The following is a 24,259-nucleotide window of genomic DNA, read 5'->3' as shown; positions in this document are numbered from 1 at the left end:
CCCACAAACAGAGCTTTCTTTTGGTGGTATTTGATCACCTGTGCGATTTTTTTTTTTTTTTTTTTTTTTTTTATCATGCGCTATAAACAAAAAAAGAGTGTAAATTTTGCAAAAAATATTTTCAATTTTTTTAAATGAAATTCCCAAAAAAAAATGTAAAAATCAAAATTTTTTTAACATTTTCGGCCAATTTGTTTTATGCTACATATGTTTGGTAAAAAAAATCGCAAAAAGCGTATTTTGATTGGTTTGCGCAAACGTTATAGCGTTTACTAACAAAGGGAAAGATTTTTGTCATTTTTGGTGTTTTTTTTTCTCTGTCGCTCATTGACAGACGTAGTCCTCTTTGATTCTCATCAATAGGATTATGCTGCCCTCTACAGGAGTAGGACTAGGCAGAAAGAAAAACGTTCTGGCTCCACCTTAGGGGCAGTCCCAGAGGGTATATCCTCTCCCTCTCTGCTACAGGATGTTAGTTTTTTTTCTGTCTAGTCAGGAGTAAGGACCTAAGTTCCTTGCTGGGATCTTTTTGGTCCTGGCAAGATTTAAAAAAAAAAAAAAAAAAAAGAATTTTTTTTAGGTAGTTTCTCCAGTTTTTTTCCTGTGAGATCTTCAAGCAAATTACGCCAGATCTGGGCGACGGGCTGGATGTTGAGATCCAGTGGTCACCCCAGCCGGCCTACGAGCGCGCGCAGACCATAGCACCACGCTTGGTCGGCCGCAACACATTCAAGTAAGTATGCGGGACCGGGCGACGGGCTGGATGTTGAGATCCAGTGGTCACCTCGGTTCAGCCTGCGAGCGCATGCAGACCATAGCTCCGCGCTGGGTCGGCCGCGACAGAGTCCCATTGGAGGGACTGACCTTGCGAGTTAAACGTCTCGCTTGGACGCCAGGAACCAGAGAGTCAAGGCGTCCGGATTGGTCGACAGCCCCCCACTTCGGTGGAGAGGGTACTGTGAAGAGAGGGTGCCTGTCAGTCCGGTATGGTGAGTAAATGTTTCCCTTTCCTCCCTGTGAGGCGTTTTTGGGATACGGGCCCCTCTATGCATGGTCGGATTCTTTCTGACACTAAAGTCCCCCTTGTAACCTATGATAAGTTCACATATCCTCAGTGATAATGTGCTCGGTTTGGGCAGCGGACTTGGTTTGGGAGCTAACATTTTAAACCAGCAGGCTTGGTTTGCAAACTGACTTCAGTACTATAGCAATACATAGGAGGTATAGCCTACCTTGACTGTAGTGGATCGTCAGACTCCCGCAGGCCGACAGGCCGCCATTAGCTGGGAGCATGTAGGCTGCTGTGCTGAGAACGCTACATCGGCAGTCCGCCGCCATTTTGCTGTAGACCAGGTTCACATACCCCCATTTCATCTGAAACTTCAGATTCAGAGTCTGAGCCTATTCCTGCAGTTGCAGGTACCTCATCTGGGATTTGTGTCTCAGGTACTGTCTCTTCAGACAGTGAGGAGGATGTTTCGGCATCAGCCATAGCCCGAGAGGAAGCGTTGGTAAATGCACTAATTGTATCTGTCCGAGAAACCTTAAGCTTACAGGTTACACCGTCGGAAGTAGCTGAGACTGAAATTCCCTTTGGTACTAAAAAACGCACCAAAATGGCGAAAGTATTTCCATTGCCTAAATGTTTCGGTAATCCGATCAAGGAAGAATGGAGTCAGCCAAAACGCACCCCTGCTATTTCCAAACGCATTATTAGGCGTTATCCGTTTGAGGAAGCCCTCCTTAAGAAATGGACAGTACCACTGGTGGTGGATTCACCAATTTCTAGATTAAATAAAGCTGCGGTCATTCCATTGGAAGACGCTCCGTCTTTTAAGGATCCGGTGGATCGCAAGATAGAAGCTATGTCTCGCGCCATTTTTTCCTTGATTGGATCAGCTTTCAGACCAATAATTGCTATTGGGCTGGTTTCGCAAACTGTAACTGAATGGACCAAGTGGTTACGCCGGGACTTAGAAGATGTCCCTCAGGCGGTATCAGATTTGTTGGAACAGATGATACAAGGGTTACAGTTTGTTTTGTGACGCGGCGTTAGACGCCACTCCATTGTTGGCGCGAGCATCAGTTTCAGCAGTGGTCCTCAGGCGTACACTGTGGCTAAAATGTTGGTCAGCTGACCAAGGTTCTAAAAAAGCATTGGCTAATCTCCCTTTTTTAGGAGAGCGTCTATTCGGAGCCAACTTAGATGAGATCATCAAGGATCTCACTGGTGGAAAGAGCACTTTTTTACCACAAAGTACTAAGGGTAAAGGACCTCGTCAAAGACGGGGGCCTTCTTTCTCCGCTCATAAGAAATTTTTTCGTCCCACGGGTGAAAAAACAAAGTCCTCCAAAACTCCTTCGGGAGGTTTCAGGGGACGCTGGTCGGGCAAGCAAAAGTCAGATTCTTCCAGACCTGAAGATAAGACTACTAAAGCCTGAAGGTGTGCCCCCACCCATAACTGGGGTGGGGGGACGTCTTCGCCGGTTCCCGGATCCATGGCTTTCCATAATCCCGGACACATGGGTTTGCGAAGTCATAAGGTCAGGGTACAAGATCGAGTTTCGATCTCTTCCACCGGTGCGATTCCTCCCTTCCAATATCAGACTATCCCCGGATCGCCTAGTAGCTTTGCGGGGGGCGGTCACGGATTTACTGCAACAAGGAGTGGTGGTCCACGTTCCTTGGGCAGAACGTTTTCAAGGTTTTTATTCAAACCTATTTACAATACCCAGGAAAGAGGGCAAGGTGCGTCCAATTCTGGACTTAAGGGCACTCAATTCTTTTGTCAACATAAGAAAATTCAGGATGGAGTCCATTCGCACAGTAGCGGCCTCCCTGCATCAGGGGGATTTCCTAGCGTCCATAGACATCAAGGATGCCTATCTTCACATTCCCATTTATGCAGGACATCAGCGGTTTCTACGTTTCTCCGTAGAAGAGAACCATTATCAGTTTGCGGCGTTACCTTTCGGTCTCGCCACGGCTCCTCGGGTCTTCGTGAAGGTGTTGGCCCCAATGTTGGCACTACTGCGTCAACGAGGCATATCGATTCTAGGTTACCTAGACGATCTTCTGCTTCATGCAGAGTCTCCGCAGACCCTGTTACAAAACCTAGAGATTACTATGATCTCTTTACAGGAATTCGGGTGGCTGGTGAACCGGCAAAAGTCATTTCTGGTTCCCACCAGGAGGCTCGAATATCTGGGTCTAATTCTAGACGCATCCAGGGCAAGAGTATTTCTTCCGGCAGGGAAACTCCGGAAGATTCAATCAGCAATTCAGTTGTTACTATCCAACAGCTGGCCTTCTCTTCGGACTTGCATGAGGGTTCTGGGGTTGATGGTGGCTTCCTTCGAAGCAGTACCATTTGCCCAGTCCCATACCCGAATCCTTCAGGAAGAGATTCTTCTCAAATGGAATCGGAATCCGGAATCCCTGGACAATCGGATCCGATTGAGCGAACAGACCAGGGAGTCTCTGGTCTGGTGGCTTCGATCTCCGATGCTCAACCAGGGGAAGTCATTTCTGCCAATATATTGGACGATTGTGACCACGGATGCCAGTCTATCCGGATGGGGAGGAATTCTCGGTCGATTATCTGCCCAGGGACTTTGGTCCCCGGAAGAATCCAGGTTACCGATAAATGTATTGGAACTGAGAGCGATCAGACTTTGTTTGATTCACTGGACCGAGCAACTCCAGGGCAGCCCGGTTCGGATCCAGTCGGACAACGCCACGGCCGTGGCTTATGTCAATCGCCAAGGGGGCACCAAGAGTGTCCGGGCGGCCAGGGAAGTGGCTTGCATTCTTCACTGGGCGGAACGGTTTGTTCCAGCTCTCTCCGCGGTGTTCATTCCGGGGGTGGAGAATTGGCAGGCAGATTATCTCAGCCGTCAGATTCTGGATCAGGGGGAATGGTCCCTCCATCCAGAAGTTTTCCACCAATTGTGCCTACGTTGGGGCACCCCGGATGTGGATCTGTTGGCATCTCGATTCAACAGGAAAGTGCGGAGATTTGTGGCTCGCTCCCGCGATCCTCTAGCAGAGACCGCAGACACACTGGTCGCCCCGTGGGGGCAATACCAGCTAATGTATGCCTTCCCTCCTCCCAGGTTACTGCCAAGACTTCTTCGCAGGATAGAGGGGGAAGGAATTCCAGTAATCCTGGTAGCTCCGGACTGGCCTCGTCGAGCCTGGTACCCCGACTTGGTCAGACTGGTTGCGGACGTCCCGTGGCGACTTCTCTCAGGGAAGACCTACTGTCTCAGGGACCGATCTTCCATCCTGCTTTACGATCGCTGGCTTTAACGGCCTGGCTATTGAGACCCAGTTGCTGAAGGACAAGGGATTGTCAGCTTCAGTTATTCCTACTCTAGTTAAAGCAAGGAAAGCGACTTCCAGAAAGATTTATCATCGCACATGGAAGTCCTACATTGCATGGTGTAAACCCCTGGGGTTCCACCCATGTTCCTATTCGGTTAATCGAATATTGGCTTTTCTGCAACAAGGAGTTGAGCTGAAACTGGCCTTGAGCACTATCAAGGGTCAGGTTTCAGCATTAGCTATCTTCTTTCAGAAACCTTTGGCTACTCATTCCTTGGTGCGGAATTTCATCCAGGGGGTGCGACATCTGGCTCCGCCAATGCTCGCACCTTTACCGCCCTGGGATCTTAATCTAGTATTGTCGGTTCTTCAGAAACCTCCCTTTGAAGATATTAGGGAGATTCCTTTACCTACGTTGTCCCAGAAGGTGGCCTTCTTGGTGGCTATCACTTCTGCACGCAGGGTGTCAGAACTGGCTGCATTATCTTGTCGTTCCCCATATCTGGTGGTTCATAGAGATAAGGTGGTTCTACGTCCGAATCCATCCTTCCTACCTAAAGTGGTTTCAGAATTTCATCTGAATGAGGAAATTGTATTACCTTCCCTGTGTCCTAAGCCCAGCCATCATCGGGAGTTTGCTTTACACTCCTTGGATGTGGTTCGGGCGATCAGGGTATACTTGAAAACGACGGACTCGTTTCGCAAGACGGATTCACTTTTTGTGGTCCCAGATGGGCCCAAAAAGGGGTTGCCTGCATCTGCCGCGACTATTTCCAAATGGATCAGACAGACGGTGGTACAGGCTTATTCTATTAAGGGTCGGGAGCCCCCGTTCCCGGTTAAGGCGCATTCCACTCGGGCGCTTAGTGCGTCATGGGCCTTTCGCCATCAGGCGTCAGTGGTCCAGGTGTGCAAGGCGGCTACCTGGTCGTCGGTGCATACCTTTACAAAACATTATAAAGTTGATGTAATGGCATCGTCTGATGCCTCGTTTGGCCGCAAGGTTTTGCAGGCCGCAATTTGAGGAGACCGGTGGTCTACCTCGAGGGTTTTTTTCCGTTGGAATTTTATTTGAGTCTCATCCCTTTTTGTCTGATGAGCCTTTAAACTTCTAGTTGGCACCGGTTGGGCCTTCTAGATTGGATTTTGATTTCTGTCAATCCCACCCCTCATTTGTGGCACTGCTTTGGGACGTCCCTATTGATGAGAATCAAAGAGGACTACGTCTGTCAATGAGCGACAGAGAAAATTGGATTTTTGTAAGATCTTACCGTAAAATCCTTTTCTCTTAGCTCATTGACAGACGTAGTACCCGCCCCTCTATCATTGAGTTGGGTTGGGTTAAATTCTCTGACACTGCTTTGTGACATAACTAACTAACGCGTAATGGCGGCAATTTGCGATTTGTTTTTTTTTTTTTTGCGGGACTGCGACATTGCGGCGGACAGATCGGACCCTTGACTGACATTTTTGACACTTTTGGGGTTACCAGTGACATTACTGCAGTAATCAGTGCTATACATATGCACTGTTACTGTAAAAATGACACTGGCAGGGAAGGGGTTAACTTTATTGGAGATGCAGGGGTTAAGTGTGTCGTAGGGGCGTGTTTCTAACTATGATGGGACATGGCTACTGGTGTAAAAACAGAGATCAACGGTTCTACATAGTAGAACCGTCTGATCTCCATTTTTACACAGGGGAGAATGACAGGCGACTTGTTTACATTAGCCGCCTGCCTTTCTCCCGCTGTGCCGACGATCGGCGAGTGACCGGCGGACATCGGGTCCGCCGGTCACACGCACGGACTCCTTGGTGAACGAGCCGCGGCGGGCACGAGCCTCAGCGGGCGTGCGCTCGCCCGCTATTGGCTCACAAGCCGGTGACAGGCTAGTGACGTAAATATACGTCACTTTGCCTGGCCGGGGCTGACCGCCGCAGTATATTTACTTGCGGCGGTCGGCAAGTAGTAAAGTGATTTCATCAACTGTGTAACTTTTTTATTTTTTATTTTTTTTTTTTTAACCCTTTCTAGAGTACATTTTTCATGGTTTACTTTCAGGTTTGCTTCAAAAGCTGCCATGTAGAAAAACATTATACATTTTGAAAAACTGTATAGAAGGATAGAAATCCAGTTTTATTGGACTTGGCTGACAATAACTGAAACTTTTTTGGAAATGAGAAACCTTAAGCTTCTTTTTCACTTTTTTTGTGATTTTTGTGATTTTTTTTTTTTTTTTTTCTTTTGTGATTTCAGACGATTTTTATTTCCTAACCTTACAGTTTTTATATTGAGGTTTTCTTTTTCTTTCCTCCTTTGGATGATTATCTTCTAAGCTAATTTCCTATCAATCTGCTGCACCACTGTGACTTTTATGCAGTTTTCAGATCGGTGGACTCCTCAGCAGAACCTTGGACTGTACTGGGACCCACCTGTAATGCTGTTTTGGGTCCGGCTGTGGGTACTCTTCCTGGCACATGGGTTTAACCGCAGGGTGCTTAAAAGGTCCTGAGCCGTTCTCTACCTGGGGGGTGGAGGCGGGATATTGGGTGGATAAAGCAGGCTGGAGGTAATTTCCCGGTTTTATCTTGCTACTGATGTGGTTAGTACAGGGCGGAAGGCCAGGTTTTTGTCAAGATTTCCCCTTTGGGTACATTGGAACTGCGCAGCCCCACAGCCCTCTCCAGATTGCCAACATCTAGTTATTTCCCTACTACAGAGCACTCTACTAGAGGATATTCTCACGACACCTGGGTTACTATGGCCTACAAGTGCATGGCACCGAGGCATCCCATTGCTTCATTGTTTTGGGGGATATGAGTAGATTTCTGGAGACAAATTTTACAAGCATGGCAGTGCAGAAGTGCAGAGAAGAGGCCAGGTGGAATTACTAGTGCTGGCTCAGCTTTCATTTCATTTGTAGTACACCAGTTCAGGGCCCTAGTCCCTTTCCATCTGATGGTTGCCCTACCCTGAATCCCTGCCATCCTCTGCCCATTTGGCTGACCATTTGTCCACACCGGTCGCCTACTTTTATTTTGTAAAGAGGACTTTTCTACCATAATGTCGGATTTCATTGGCATAATTTTTGCTCTTATTGAGGCCATAGATAACAGGGTTTACAGCTATGCCCCTTGGACCTCCACTCCTGAATTGGTTTTTGATTTAGCTCTTCAGCCAAACACTATGCCAGAGGAGGAGGTGACTGCAGGGGAGGACCTTTCACCTTAAGCATCAGATGAGGATGCTTATTGATGCTGTATACTCTTGTTTAGCAGTCAGAGTCTTCTTGCCCTAAGGTATATTCAGTATGGGGTCTCTCAAATTCTCAAAACCAGTAAACCCACCAGTTGCTGGTGGAGCTTATCCTATATGGAAAATTTCCCCAAACTGGGAAGATTTTTCCTTCTCCTAAACTTGTTGCCACAATATCCTATTGAGGAATAATTTTGTGGGAAAGAATTACTTCCTATCATACAATTCTGCCTTTTCTGCCCACACAAGACCCTCATGCCTTGTGGTGGATAACCTAGTGTTCAAAGACCCTGTAGATAAGTGGTTAGAGGCTCTCCTTAAAGCTGTATTTTCTTTGGCGGGCCCTGCTATGCAACCTGTGCTTGTGTATATGGCAGTCTCTCCAACCAACCATTCCTGTCTGGATTAAGCATATGACCCAGAATCCCAGTTTAAAGATGCGTTTTTTTTTTCTTGTTAGGCCTTTTATCTATAGACTTGCATTACTGAGTGAATGGCTGTGCAGATACACTTTGCCAATTTTCCAGTATGAATCTTCTCTCTATCCACGTTGCATATCTACAGGATTCTCAGGCTCAAATGTTGATCAGTGAAACTCCTATGCAAGAAATGCCTTGAGTGGTTCCCTTTTGAAGAGGAGTGCCTGTTTTTTTTTTTTTTGTATCCCTCCATGGATAAGGAGATCAAAAGCAGTTAAAGAGTACTCTCCTCCCGGAAGAAAAAGACTTGTGTCACAGCCAGTAGATCTACTTTAGAGGTTGGAAAGGGATCCTTTCGTCCCTCTTCGTCTTTCAATGCCAAGTCTAACACAAGAAACCTACTTTTGCAAGAAGATATGGCCTTCCAAGCCAGTTCCCACTTTTTTAAATAATGGGACATCTGTCGTCCTTCTGGTCCCAGAAAATCTCAGACGCCTAAGTCCGTAGGGTCATTTGCAGCGGCTACAATCTGTAGTTTTGTATTCTTTCCACCTTCCTACCTAGTGCACTCCAACCTGTCTCATTTCCTGTCACAGCCCCGTCTGAATCCTGCTATCTGGCAGCTCTTGTCTGAATGGGTTAATACTCCTGTTCCATCAGAGGAATGCTTTAAGGTTTTCTACTTAAACCTTTTCATGGTTCCCAAACCAAATGGAGCAGTTTAGCCCCTTCTGGATTTCAAAACTCTCAACCTGATCCTACAGGTTAAAGTTTGGAAACTGCCAGGTCAGCTATTCTGGCATCGGACATCCGGGATACCTATTTGCCAACTGGCGATTAGCATTACCAGTTTGACGCCCTTTCCTTTTGGCCTGTCCATGGCTCCTCTGGTCTTTGCCAAGCTGCTTGACCCGGGTTCTGGCTTCGTCTCCATTCCCAGGCAATTTACGTTATTCACAAGCCTCTAACGGGCAGTACAGGCTCTGCAGAGTTTTGGTAATCAGCCGGAGGAAGCCATCGCTGGACCCTTTTCACAGATTGGAGTACCTGGGTTTGACACTGGACATAGCCCTGTCCAGAACCTTTTTTTCTTCAGTAAAACTCTTATCCCTTCATTCTTAACCCAGACCCCGAGGAGGCCCTCATTTATATACTTGTATGAGGGTCTTGGGTTTTATAGTTTCCTTCTAGGCTGTACTAATGTCCAGTTTCACCATTAAAAATCAACATTCTGGCTGTGTGGGACAAATGTACTCAATGTTTGTCCACTGACTAAACCATGCGTCACGATGTAGTGAGGGTCAGGTGCACTTGTTTTGTGTGTGTTGGAATTGCATAGGTTCACAGCACTCAGCAAGGGTTTTTTTTACTCTCCACTCTGTTAAAATGCAATATATGTGCATTGTGGTGCACTGCAATTTCTTATGCACCCAAATGCACATATACAGTAGGCTATGAGACACTGGCATTACTGTGCAACAAGACATAGAGGCAAATATTTTGTGCATTTTGGTACAAAAAAAAAAAAAAAATAGGTCCTGCACAAATTTTTTTTTTTTTTTTTTTTATGTGTTAATGCACAAAGAGCCTCAGCACACTAAAACATACCTGAATATCTAAGTCGTTGTGAATGGGCCCCATACTAAAACCATTTGTTATATCATACCTCCCAAACTTCCCAGGTTCCCGAACGTCCCGGGATTTAAAGTAAAGGCCCGTTAACACGATAAGAAAATCGGAAGAAAAATTTAGTCCAACGAATGATCTGCCAATTTTCGGATTGCTAGTATAGTGCTTTCAACAGCCGATTACAAATTTTTTTGCACAACCAAAACTGGATGTGCAGGCTATAAAAAAATTTTAACGTACGTGAACACAACGTCTGATTTTCGTTTTATAAATTATAGTTTTCGTCCAAAAAAAAAAAAGTAAGAGCAAGACTACGCATGCTCGGAAACAAAAGAATGCATACAGAACACTTTAACACATGGCATTACTTCTGCAGATGAATTCTGTCGTACGGGAATTTTCGTATGAAAGTAACCTCTTCACTTTCGATATGAGGCTAGCATGCAACAAAAAACAGATGAAAATGTGCCTGATAATCTGATCGTGTGTATGAGGTTTAAGTCCTGGGGTCTGGGCTAAAGTCCCGGAGCCCACTGTCTTAAGTTCCGAAGTGGGCTCCACTCAGTTTGGGTATGCTTCGTGAGTGCAATGTGCACTATCGCAATTTCCCCAGGGATGGTTTCTGCATGGATGCACTCTCCTGTTCTACCCCCAACTCCACCACTTCAAATCTTCCTCTGTCATTGGTTGCTAGGACCTTCGGTGTCCTAGCAACCAATGATGTGCTTAGCAGGCGCCCACATTCAAAGGAAGGTCCCCCTGTGCAAGTCGCTTCAGGACCTCCAGCTCCCCCCCGACTCAATCTCCCACCCGTAAGGGGGCGACTACCAGTTAAATTAATTTATTTGAGGGTACCTGCTCACATCTCTTGCTGAGTGCCCCTGGGTCACCAGTGCAGCCAAATCCAGCATCACCTTGCCATCTGCATGTAATAGCAACACTGTAGAGTGCCAAGAACATCTTTTGAAATAACAGGGGGAGGAAGCTAGGGGAACATATTTTCCAGTGTTGAGGTCCCAGAATCAGAGAACAGTGCTGGGAGGTAGGATGGGGGGGGGGGGGGAGTGGATTTGTGCTGGGAGGTATCTGTAAGAGCATTTGCACCAAGGAGGGAAGGGGGAAATTTGTGCTTATTAATTAAAGAGGGATAAAAAGAATTGTCCTGGGGTCCTTTTTGTGCTGGGAATGGTTTAAAAGGATTTCTGCTGTGGGGGCCGCGGTGGGGCTTGTGTTGGCGGCTGGAGCATTTGTATTTGGGAAGGGGTGGGGGGTTGCTGTGAGGGTAAGTGGATATTTGCTAGAAGGAGACTTTAGGAGTGGGAATTTAGGTGGAGGTTATAAGCAGATTTGTGCTGGGGGGTAGTTGTAGGAGCATTTGCACTGAGGAGGGGGGAAATTGTGCTTGGTAAAGAGGAGTAAGAGAAATTGTATTGGAGGGTTAGCTGGGGTCATTTGTGCTGGGAGAGATTTGAGGCAGGAGCAATTTGTATTTTGGAGGGGGGCGGTGCTGGAAGGGGGATTTGGGAGAGTAATAGGATTTTTGCTAGGAGGGGTTTTGGTAAAGGAGGATTTATGCTGGGGAAGGGGGGGCGGGGGGTTGTGCCAGGAGAGGGGTATAAAAAAAATTTGTACCGGGGGGGGGGGGGGGCATTTTATAAAAGCTGTGCCCTAAGGGGGTGAGGGGAATTTATTCTTAGTAAAGAGGAATTGTGTTAAGAGGGGGTGTGTGCCTTTCCTCCATTCAGCTCTCGCACATGGTCGCTGCAGTCACCCCTTCTCTCGCTCCTGACAGATGAGGAAAGCTTTTACAATTTTCTGCCCTTTTGAAGGGGCGTAGACTTCAGATAAACAATTAAAACCCATGTATGAGGATTTGTTTTCATCTTTGTGTATCATCTGGGTCTGCTCACTTCATTGGATATATGTGAGGGTTTACAACTACTTGCCAACCAGCTGCCGCAGTTTTATGGGGGGGGCAGGTTCCCTCTAATCGCCATACCTGTATGGCGGCCCGCTCGCCAGCGGGGAAGCTGATCCACAGGGCTGGTGGCTGCGAATGCTGCCCGGCACCTGAGATTAAGCGAGAACGGCGGTCTGCTGTTGTAAACGCAGCACACCGTTGTTCTCTATGGAATCAATACAGAGCTCCTGTGTTCCTCCTATTTAGGAACACGTCTATGTATTTGATTTGACAAGCCCAATCCCCCCCCCCCTTAGTCTCACACTTAACCCTTTGATCACCCCTGGGTTAACCCCTTCCCTTCTATTACAGTAACAGTACATATATTTAGCACTGATTGCTGTAGTATTGTCACTGGTCCCCCCAAAAGTATCACAAATGTCAGGGGTCCAATCTGTCCACCGCAATGTCGCAGTCCAGCTAAAAATCGCTGATCACCGCCATTACTAGTAAAAAATTAAAAACAAATAAAAATTACCTAAATCTTTCTCTGTAGACGCGATAACTTTTGCGCAAACCAATCAAAATGCGCTTATTGGGATTTTTTTTACCAAAAATATGTAGCGGAATACAAGTCGGCCAAAAATGATGAAAAAAATTTTGATTTTTAATTTTTTTGGGGGAATGCTTTACTGTACTGTACAGAATTGTCGCTTTTTTTTTTTTTTTTTTGTTTATAGCGTAAAAAATAAAAATCACACAGGTGATCAAATACCTCCAAAAGAAAGCTCTATTTGTGGGGAAAAAAGTACTTCAATTATATTTGGGTACAGCATTGCACGACTGCGCAATTGTCTGTCTGTTAAAATAACGCAGTGCCGAATCGCAAATAAATGGCCTGGTCATTAAGGGGGGAAGATATTCTGGTCCAGACGTGGTTAAATAAGAATCTTTGACTGCATGTTTGTTCTGTTTGTATATAGGGGGGTTGCAGAAGGCTGACCTAAAAAGAGATCCTTGCCAGTTTCTGTAAAAATGTATTTCATGAATGCATTACCCATATACTTTGCTGCCTGTAGTCCGGTCCTAACCTTAGTGGTTTCAATATTGTTTTCTTCTATTTCTATCATAAGTACCTTTTTTCATTTAATCTATTTTAGATACAATATGATATCCAAAAAGCCTTACAGAGATTGCCAAGCAGATGGAACTTGGAGTAATGAAGTACCCACATGTGAAGGTAAAACCAGACACTCCGGGATATGAGTTTATGGAAAAAACAGACTTTTTATTTTATTTTTTTTTTATATTCAAAGCAAACTCACTCATCCATCCATGTCTCCATGTTTTTTTTTTTTTTTTTTGCTGAAAAATTGCTTTGAAGAACTCACCCCCCCCCCCCCCCCACCCCTAGCATTTTTGGCCACGGCCACTTGAGTAAGGGCAGATTATGATTAATGCAGCATTTATGTCCTGGATTCCATCTCCCCTCTAAGCCTCCTGGGATATATGACCTCATTTGCCTAGTATTTACACCCATGCGATGCTATTCTGGCAGTCGCACTGTGTTTTTGTGAGCTGTTTCGGGGTGGCCCTTAATGTAACATTGACACCTGCAGCAGATCACATGGACGAAAAAAAAAAATACCATTTATGACCTGCATCTCCTTAAAGGGCCCGTTTTTTGTTTTTCTTGCTAAAAAAATGCTTTTATATTTATTATTAAAGAGGACCTGTCCTGCTAAAAATAAAAAGGTAAAAAAAATTTAAAGCACACCGTCCCTCCGAGCTCACGTGCAGAAGTGAGCGCATACGCAAGTTGTGCCCACATATGTACAGTGGGTACGGAAAGTATTCAGACCCCCTTAAATTTTTCACTCTTTGTTATATTGCAGCCATTTGCTAAAATCATTTTAAGTTCATTCTTCTTCCTCCTGAATGTACACATAGCACCCCATACTGACAGAAAAACACAGAATTGTTGACATTGTTGCAGATTTATTAAAAAAGAAAAACTGAAATATCACATGGTCCTAAGTATTCAGACCCTTTGCTGTGACACTCATATATTTAACTCAGGTGCTTTCCATTTCTTCTGATCATCCTTGAGATGGTTCTACACCTTCATTTGAGTCCAGCTGTGTTTGATTATACTGATTGGACTTGATTAGGAAAGCCACACACTTGTCTATATAAGACCTTCCAGATCACAATGCATGTCAGAGCAAATGAGAATCATGAGGTCAAAGGAACTGCCTGAAGAGCTCAGAGACAGAATTGTGGCAAGGCACAGATCTGGCCAAGGTTACAAAAAGATTTCTGCTGCACTTAAGGTTCCTAAGAGCACAGTGGCCTCCATAATCCTCAAATGGAAGACATTTGGGACGACCAGAACCCTTCCTAGAGCTGGCTGTCCGGCCAAACTGAGCTATCGGGGGAGAAGAGCCTTGGTGAGAGAGGTAAAGAAGAACCCAAAGATCACTGTGGCTGAGCTCCAGAGATGCAGTCAGGAGATGGGAGAAAGTTGTAGAAAGTCAACCATCACTGCAGCCCTCCACCAGTCGGGGCTTTATGGCAGAGTGGCCCGACTGAAGCCTCTCCTCAGTGTAAGACACATGAAAGCCCGCATGGAGTTTGCTAAAAAAACACCTGAAGGACTCCAAGATGGTGAGAAATAAGATTCTCTGGTCTGATGAGACCAAAATAGAACTTTTTGGCCTTAATTCTAAGCAGTATGTGTGGAGAAAACCAGGCACTGCTCATCACCTGTCCAATACAGTCCCAACAGTGAAGCATGGTGGTGGCAGCATCATGCTGTGGGGGTGTTTTTCAGCTGCGGGGACAGGACGACTGGTTGCAATCGAGGGAAAGATGAATGCGGCCAAGTACAGGGATATCATGGACAAAAACCTTCTCCAGAGTGCTCTGGACCTCAGACTGGGCCAAAGGTTTACCTTCCAACAAGACAATGATCCTAAGCACACAGCTAAAATAACGAAGGAGTGGCTTCACAACAACTCCGTGACTGTTCTTGAATGGCCCAGCCAGAGCCCTGACTTAAACCCAATTGAGCATCTCTGGAGAGACCTAAAAATGGCTGTCCACCAACGTTTACCATCCAACCTGACAGGACTGGAGAGGATCTGCAAGGAGGAATGGCAGGGGATACCCAAATCCAGGTGTGAAAGACTTGTTGCATCTTTCCCAAAAAGACTCCTGGCTGTATTAGATCAAAAGGGGGCTTCTACTAAATACTGAGCAAAGGGTCTGAATACTTAGGACCATGTGATATTTCAGTTTTTCTTTTTTAATAAATCTGCAACAATGTCAACAATTCTGTGTTTTTCTGTCAGTATGGGGTGCTATGTGTACATTCATGAGGAAGAAGAATGAACTTAAATGACTTTAACAAATGGCTGCAATATAACAAAGAGTGAAAAATTTAAGGGGGTCTGAATACTTTCCGTACCCACTGTACACAGTGTTCAAAGCACACATGTAAGGTATCACTGCAATCCTTGGGGCCTCCCCTGTAACTCAAAACTGGTAACCTGTAGAAATTTTTAAAGGGTCGCCTATGGAGATTTAAGTACCAATGTTTGTCGCCATTCCACGAGCGTGTGCAATTTTGAAGCATAACATGTTGGTTATCTATCTACTCGGCGTAACATTCTTTCACATTATAGAAAAATTATAGAAAACAGTATAGAAAAGAAATTGCGCAAATAATAATTAAAGTATTTTTTGCCAAATAATTGCGTTTGTAGGACCGCTGCACAAATACGATGTGACATAGTATTGCAATGATCTCCATTTTATCTTCTGGGGTCTCTGCTAAGAAAAAATAAAATAAAAAATGTAATGTTTGGTTATTAACTTGTAGACAACAAGCGTCAGAAATAGACCTAGTCCTTCAGTAGTTAAACAAAGAACAATCAAAAGTCAATTGGTACCAGAACGGGTGTGCAAAGCCATTCCAGCCAAATATTTTGAAATTTATTTAAAGCCCCTCTGTGTTAAAGTTCAGCATTAAGTAAAAAAGAAATAAAATAAAAGAAAATTGACTGTAAATAATCCTTTTGAATTTGCTTTTGATTGACTCCCAATACTATATGCCCTAAAAACACTGGCTCATTATGTACAGTGGATATAAAAATTCAACACAACCCTGTTAAAATGTCAGGTTTCTGTGATGTAAAAAAAAAAAACAAAGATAAATAATGTTAGAACTTTTTTTTCACCTTTTAATGGACCTATAAACTGTACAACTCAATTGAAAAACAAACTGAAATATTTTAGGGGGGGGGGGGGGGGTGGTGGAGAGGAGTAAAAATCAAACTAAACATAAGTGTGCACACTCTCTTATAACTGGGGATGTAGCTGTGTACACCTGCCATCATTGTGCCTCTGACTAACTCCAAATAAAGTTCAGCTATTCTAGTAGGTTTTTCCTGACATTTTCTTAGTCGCATCCTACAGCAAAAGCCATGGTCCGCAGAGAGCTTCCAAAGCATCAGAGGAATCTCATTGTTAAAAGGTGTCAGTCAGGAGAAGGGCACAAAAGAATTTCCAAGGCATTAGGTATACCATGGAACACAGTGAAGACAGTCGCCATCAAGTGGATAAAATATGGCACAACAGTGACATTACCAAGAACTGGACGTCCCACCAAAATTGATGAAACGACGAAAAGAAAACTGGTCAGGGAGGCTGCCAAGATGCCTACAAGGAGCTGCAGGAATATCTGGCAAGTACTGGCTGTGTGGTACATGTGACAACAATACCCCGTACCCAGACATATGAAGATTATGGGAGAAAGTGGCAATATGGAAGCCTTTTTCTTACAAAGAAAAACTTTGCAAAAACCCATCTGAAGTCTCCCAAAAGCATGTGGGAAAATGTGTTCTGGTCTGATGAAACCAAGGTTCAACTTTTTGGCCTTAATTCCAAAAGATATGTTTGGTGCAAAAACACTACACATCACCAAAAGAACACCATACCCACAGTAAAGCATGTTGGTGGCAGTTGGGGCTGTTTTTTCTTAAGCTGGAACAGGGGCCTTACTGAAAGTAGCCGGAATTATGAACGGTTGCAAATACCAGTCAATATTGGCACAAAACCTTCAGGCTTCTGCTAGAAAGCTGAACATTAAGAGGAAACCTCTTTCAGCATGACAATGACCCAAATCATACATCTAAATCAACAAAGGAATGGTGGATCAAAGTTTTGGAATGGCCCAGCCCAGGGACGTACACAAGGGGGGGGGGGGGGGTTAGGGGGTTAACCCCCCCCCCCCACCCAGAGCATCAGTGTACAATATACATTGAAAAAAATATATTATTTTAATGCTGCTGCCTGCTTTTACTCCACCTGACCACCTGCAGGCTTGGATTAGGATGAGGGAGGCTCAGGCTGACAGTGCTCTCGTCTGTCTGCTCCGCCTCCACACCTCCTCCTCTAGTCCAAACTGAGACTCCAGAGACATGACTTGTCCAGCCAGTTACAGAGGCTTCCAGTAGGACATCAGCACTGAGAGCAGAGCGTGAGGGAGTGGGCAGCACCTATCCCACCCACTGACACATGATCGGCTCCTCCTCTCTTCGACCTGCCACTTCCTGCCTTTAGCTGTCGCTTGGGGAAGGAGCTGCTTGAGCCTGAGTCTGAGTGTTGTTAGCTCAGCTGTGCCTGCCTACATAGTTTGAACTTCAGCAAGTCAACTTCACCACGTCTAGATGCCTAAATGCATTAAGTTGCTGCCATGTGATTGGCTGATTAGCTGGTTTGTGTTGCCAAGCAATTGAACAGGTGTGCCTAATAAAGTGGCCAAAGTGTGTGTGTGTGTGTGTGTATATAATATATACAGAGTCATAAATCATAACATATGGGTTACATAGCCACCTATAGGTGAAGGACACTGGCAACCAATCAGAAAAGATGCCCCCCTATATAACCCCTCCCACACAGGGAGTAGCTCAGTTTTGTAGCAAGCAATAAAGACCCCATAGAAGAGGGGAGGGACCTCCTGTGTCCCGTGATGTACTTCAAGAAATTGATTTTCTCTGTCGCTCATTGACAGACGTAGTCCTCGTTGATTCAACACACTCGGGTTATGCTGCCCTCTACAGGAGTAGGACTAGACAGGAAAGAAAACGTTCTGGCCACACCCTTGGGGCAGTCCCAGAGGGTATATCCTCTCACTTCCTGCTCTAGCAAATCAGTTTTTTTCTGTCTAGTTAGGAGTAAGGACCTACAGTGGGTACGGAAAGTATTCAGACCCCCTTTAATTTTTCACTCTTTGTTATATTGCAGCCATTTGCTAAAATCATTTTAAGTTCATTCTTCTTCCTCATGAATGTACACATAGCACCCCATACTGACAGAAAAACACAGAATTGTTGAAATTGTTGCAGATTTATTAAAAAAGAAAAACTGAAATATCACATGGTCCTAAGTATTCAGACCCTTTGCTGTGACACTCATATATTTAACTCAGGTGCTTTCCATTTCTTCTGATCATCCTTGAGATGGTTCTACACCTTCATTTGAGTCCAGCTGTGTTTGATTATACTGATTGGACTTGATTAGGAAAGCCACACACCTGTCTATATAAGACTTTCCAGATCACAATGCATGTCAGAGCAAATGAGAATCATAAGGTCAAAGGAACTGCCTGAAGAGCTCAGAGACAGAATTGTGGCAAGGCACAGATCTGGCCAAGGTTACAAAAAGATTTCTGCTGCACTTAAGGTTCCTAAGAGCACAGTGGCCTCCATAATCCTCAAATGGAAGACGCTTGGGACGACCAGAACCCTTCCTAGAGCTGGCCGTCCGGCCAAACTGAGCTATCGGGGGAGAAGAGGCTTGGTGAGAGAGGTAAAGAAGAACCCAAATATCACTGTGGCTGAGCTCCAGAGATGCAGTCAGGAGATGGGAGAAAGTTGTAGAAAGTCAACCATCACTGCAGCCCTCCACCAGTCGGGGCTTTATGGCAGAGTGGCCCGACGGAAGCCTCTCCTCAGTGTAAGACACATGAAAGCCCGCATGGAGTTTGCTAAAAAACACCTGAAGGACTCCAAGATGGTGAGAAATAAGATTCTCTGGTCTGATGAGACCAAAATAGAACTTTTTGGCCTTAATTCTAAGCAGTATGTGTGGAGAAAACCAGGCACTGCTCATTACCTGTCCAATACAGTCCCAACAGTGAAGCATGGTGGTGGCAGCATCATGCTGTGGGGGTGTTTTTCAGCTGCAGGGACAGGAAGACTGGTTGCAATCGAGGGAAAGATGAATGCGGCCAAGTACAGGGATATCCTGGACAAAAACCTTCTCCAGAGTGCTCTGGACCTCAGACTGGGCCGAAGGTTTACCTTCCAACAAGACAATGACCCTAAGCACACAGCTAAAATAACGAAGGAGTGGCTTCACAACAACTCCGTGACTGTTCTTGAATGGCCCAGCCAGAGCCCTGACTTAAACCCAATTGAGCATCTCTGGAGAGACCTAAAAATGGCTGTCCACCAACGTTTACCATCCAACCTGACAGAACTGGAGAGGATCTGCAAGGAGGAATGGCAGAGGATCCCCAAATCCAGGTGTGAAAGACTTGTTGCATCTTTCCCAAAAAGACTCCTGGCTGTATTAGATCAAAAGGGGGCTTCTACTAAATACTGAGCAAAGGGTCTGAATACTTAGGACCATGTGATATTTCAGTTTTTCTTTTTTAATAAATCTGCAACGATGTCAACAATTATGTGTTTTTCTGTCAGTATGGGGTGCTATGTGTACATTCATGAGGAAGAAGAATGAACTTAAATGATTTTAGCAAATGGCTGCAATATAACAAAGAGTGAAAAATTTAAGGGGGTCTGAATACTTTCCGTACCCACTGTAGATACCTTGCTGGGATCTTCGGTCCTGGCAGGATTTTTTTCTTAGAAAAGATTTTTTAGACAGCTTTTTTCTCCAGTGTTCCTGTGAGATCTTCAAGCAAGAAAGCTGAACTGGGCGACGGGCTGGATGTTGAGATCCAGTGGTCACCCCAGTTCAGCCTACGAGCGCGTGCAGGCCATAGCTCCGCGCTGGGTCGGCCGCGACATAGTCCCACTGGACGGGGACTGACCCTGCGAGTTAAACGTCTCGCCGAAACGCCTAAGACCATGAGTCACGGCGTCCGTACTGGTCGACAGCCCTCCCACCTCGGTGGAGAGGGGTACTGTCAGGAGTTGGCGCCGCCTGGTTCCGGTATGGTGAGTAGTATGTTCCCCCTTTCCCCCTGACGGGTCTTGTGGTGAACGCGGGCCCCTCGCTGTAATGGTAAGGATGGGTCTTCCCTCTATCCTATAACATGTCACAGATCCCCCTGTTTGAGTGTGATTTTTGTGAACAAAAAGCCAGGAGGCTTGGTTTGGGAGCTGACAATCTAATTGCAAAGATGTTAAAATGATGAAGTCAGTGGCAGTACTAGAACTTTACTGTGATAGTATAAAGTATCCTACCTGTCAGAAGCCACAGGGCGATGTCTATATATGTATACTGCATTCCAGATCATTCCTCCAGCTAAGCAGATGCCTCCCGACGGCCACGGACCGCATACGGCCCGCCAGGGTCCGGTACCGCTGACCACCATGAGGGTGAAGGGTTGTGAAGCCGAGATCCTTCTGCAGACATGCCGCTATTCTGTGCAGGCCGCCGCCATTGTCGGGGTAGTTCGCACGAGACCGCCATTTTGGCATAGCCTCGTGTCTCCAGCATGCGGGCGGCCATGTTTGAGGTGACTCAAACACCTCGTGGAGCTAGGGGAGGCGCCGGAAAAGAGCCGCCTCCTTTCTTCCCGGGAAGCCAGCCAAAAGACTTCCTGTCTGTTCTAGACTATGCTGAAACAAGTTGCATTTTGAAACTCTGAGCAGTAAGTGGTGAGCTTTGGGGTCTATCTCTCTCTCTCTCTCTCTCGCTCTATAGGGGTCCCTAAGCAGGCAACACTGAGGGGCTTTGTGGCGCTGAGGGTCTGAAAAAAAAAAAAAAAAAGTTTTTTTTGGCAAATTAATTTTTCCGGGCAGTATCTGGAATTATCATGGACCCTGCCACACAGGTACTCCCACCGGTTTCCCTCGGGGGGGCCGCGGGACCCGCCAGTGCACAGAGTATGGATGCATTCACAGCAGTTTTGAAGTCTTTGGTGGCTCGGGTGGAGACGGCCTGTCAGGAACGGGGGTCAAGAAAGCGACCCCCGCCTACCCCTATATCGTCTGAGACTTCAGATTCAGATGCTGAGATGGTTATTGCAGCTGCAGGCCCCTCTGCAGGGGCTGTTATCTCAGGTAAGGTTCCCTCAGACAGTGAGGAGAACGTTCATGCTTCCGCCATAAATCCGGAAGAAGCATTGGTGGACGCACTAGTTGTGCGGTTCGGGAAACCTTAAGACTTGAGGTTTTTCCGGCAGAGGCAAATAAAAAGGAATTTCCCCTTGGTACTAGCAGACCCACCAGGACGGTGAAGGTTTTTTCTTTACCCAAGTGTTTGGGTAAAAAAGATTAAAGAGGTATGGGATCATTCTAAGCGTACCTTTACTAGTTCCAAGCGCATTACTAGACGCTATCCGTTTGAGGAATCCCTCATTAAGAAATGGACGGTATCACCAGTGGTGGATCCACCTATTTCCAGACTGAATAAAGCCACGGTTTTTTTCAGTGGAGGACGCTTCGTCCTTTAAGAATTCCGTGGATCGGAAGGTAGAAGCCGCACTATCTTTCCCTGATAGGATCAGCCTTTAGACCAGTTATTGTCATTTGATCTAGTTCTCAGACATTTACGGAATGGGCGAGATTGGTGCGCCAGGACCTGAAGGGGAAAGGTATCCCCCAGGCAACATCTGTTTTGATGGAACAGATTATATAAGGACTACAGGTTGTCTGTGACGCAGCCTTGGATGCTACCCCCCTATTAGGGCATGCGTCTATGTCAGCGGTAATCCTCAGACGTGTGCTGTGGTTAAAGTGCTGGGTCAGCGTAAGTACTACAGGGAGCGGTAGTTACCGTTCCCTGAACAGATCATTTTCTTTACCTTTTCCAAAGATTAGCATCAGTTCCCCACAAGAATGGGATCCGGTTGAACGGACAGACCAAGGAGCCTCTAGCCGGGTGACTTCGGTCGCTAATGTTTAACCAGGAGAAATCACCACTCGTGATAGGAATCAGGTGTCTAAATAATGTGTGGGAACAGAGAACGATCAGACTTTGTCGGATTGCCAGGGCCAGATAGCTCTAGGGCAGCCTGGTTCGGATCCAGTCAGGCAATATCAGGGTGATGACGTAAGTCATTCGCCAAGGATTTCACCATCTGTGCCTTCTTCACAGCATCCCGAAGGTGCGGAGATTGGTAACGCGCGCCCAAGATGCTCCAGTGGACGCAGCAGACGCGCTGAACGGCCTGTAAAGGCAGTGTCAGCTATTAAAGGGATTCCCTCATCTCAGATTGCTGCTGAGATTTCTCCGCAGGATGGAGATGGAGGGAACTCCAGTTGTCCTGGAAATTCTAGGCTAGCCTCGTCAAGCCGGTCCGGTCGACTTGGACATGCTAGTCGCGAACGTTCCTTGGGAACTTCTTCTCAGGGAGTGTCTGCGGTCTCAAGGACCGATCTTCCATTGTGCTTTACAATCGCTGGGTTTAATGGCCTGGCCATTGAGACCCAGGTACTGAAGGACAGAGGGTTGTCAGCTTCAGTTATTCCTACGCTAATTAAAGCAGGGAAAGCGACTTCCAGCAAGGTCTATTATCGCACATGGAAGACGTATATCGCGTGGTGCGAATCTTTAGAGATTCCTCCACGTACCTATTCGGTGACCCGAATATTGGCCTTTCTGCGAAAGGGGGTTGAGCAGAAAACTAGCCTTGAGCACCATCAAGGGTCAGGTTTCAGCATTAGCAATCTTCTTTCAGAAGCCTTTGGCTATTAAGTCCTTGGTGCGGAATTTCATCCAGGGGGTGCGGCACCTGGCTCCACCAGTCCGCGCGCCCTTATCGCCCTGGGATTTTAATTTGGTTGTCGGTTCTGAAGAAACCTCCTTTTGAAAGCATCAGGGAGATTCCCTTGTTTACTTTATTCCAGAAGGTGGCCTTCTTGGTGGCTATTACTTCTGCACGCAGGGTGTCAGAACTGGCTGCATTGTCAGACCAGTCCCCATATTTAGTGATTCAGAGGGATAAGGTAGTTCTTCATCCTAAGCCATCCTTTCTTCCAAAGGTGGTTTCAGGCTTCATCTGAATGAAGATCTTGTACTACCTTCCTTGTGTCCTCAGCCCAATCATCATCAGGAACATGCGTTGCATTCCTTGGATGTGGTTTGGGCAATCGGGGTATACCTGAAGGCTACGGAATCATTCCGTAAGACGGATTCACTTTTTGTGATCACGGATGGCCCCAGAAAGGGGTTGCCTGCATCTGCCGCGACTATCTCCAAATGGATTAGACAGACGGTGGTACAGGCTTATTCTAGTAAGGGTCGGAATCCTCCGTTCCCTGTTAGGGCGCACTTCACTCGAGCGCTCAGTACTCCTGGGCTTTCCGCCATCAGGCATCAGTGGTCCAGGTATGTAAGGCGGCCACCTGGTCATTGGTACATACCTTTACAAAATTTTATAAGATTTAGGTGATGGCATCGGTGGATGCCTCATTTGGCCGCAAGGTTTGCAGGCCGCAATTTGAGGAGACCGGTGGTCTACCTCGAGGGTTGTTTCCTGTTGGAATTTTCTGTTGAATCTCATCTTTAATTGATGAGCATTGGAAACTTCTAGTTGGCACCGGTTGGGCCTTCTAGATTGGATTTGTTTTCCATTTTCCCACCCCTCATTTGTGGTACTGCTTTGGGACGTCCCGAGTGTGTTGAATCAACGAGGACTACGTCTGTCAATGAGCGACAGAGAAAAATTGATTTTTGTAAAGTCTTACCGTAAAATCCTTTTCTCTTAAGCTCATTGACAGACGTAGTATCCGCCCCTCTGTTTTTGAGTTGGGTTGGGTTAAATTCTCTAAACACTGCTTTGTGACATAACTGATTTGCTAGAGCAGGAAGTGAGAGGATATACCCTCTGGGACTGCCCCTAGGGTGTGGCCAGAACGTTTTCTTTCCTGTCTAGTCCTACTCCTGTAGAGGGCAGCATAACCCGAGGGTGTTGAATCACCGAGGGACTACGTCTGTCAATGAGCTTAAGAGAAAAGGATTTTACGGTAAGATTTTACAAAAATCAATTTTTACAGGTAAGTCTGTATTTAAAAAGTTTCTTTTCGTACATCACGGGACACAGAGCCATAAATTATAACATATGGGATGTCCCAAAGCAATGCATCTGAGAGGAGGGGGGGCACCAAAAAATACTGCCATCTGACCACAAAAAGGATTACACTGCTGCCTGCAGAACACTGTGGCCAAATGCAGATTTCTCCTTGGTCCCAACATCCACTCGATAGAAACGAGTGAACGTATGGACCGATGACCAGGTCACGGCCTTGCAAATCTGAGCCATCGATCATTGAAGGCGATGTGCCCAAGAGGCACCTACTCCTGATAAAATTGTGTCCTTACAGGAAAAGGTGGAACCTTCCCTACTAAACCATACACTTGGGTAATAAACTGGTGAATCCAAAAAGAAATCGTAGACTTAGATGTTGCCAACCCCTTCCTGGGCCCTTCTGGCAGCACAAACAAGCTCTCGGTCTTGTGAATCCGAGCTG

At 46.0% G+C, this 24,259-nt stretch overlaps 1 protein-coding gene across 3 annotated transcripts in view; it reads left to right on the top strand.

The window, feature by feature from the left end:
* LOC309548571 (complement component receptor 1-like protein) overlaps window positions 1-24,259 on the top strand; it is a 588,839-nt gene that overhangs the window by 54,584 nt on the left and 509,996 nt on the right. For all 3 annotated transcript variants that reach the window (XM_082248544.1, XM_082248545.1, XM_082248543.1), the window contains exon 4: window positions 12,692-12,771. In XM_082248544.1, the coding sequence (XP_082104670.1) occupies window positions 12,692-12,771 (80 nt within the window). The remainder of the gene's footprint in view (window positions 1-12,691; window positions 12,772-24,259) is intronic.

Source organism: Pelophylax lessonae (genome assembly GCF_965119305.1).
Source record: "Pelophylax lessonae genome assembly, chromosome: 2".
Taxonomy (NCBI): domain Eukaryota; kingdom Metazoa; phylum Chordata; class Amphibia; order Anura; family Ranidae; genus Pelophylax; species Pelophylax lessonae.
Note: the sequence above shows the minus strand (reverse complement) of the source record. Positions and strands in the feature narration are given on the sequence as shown.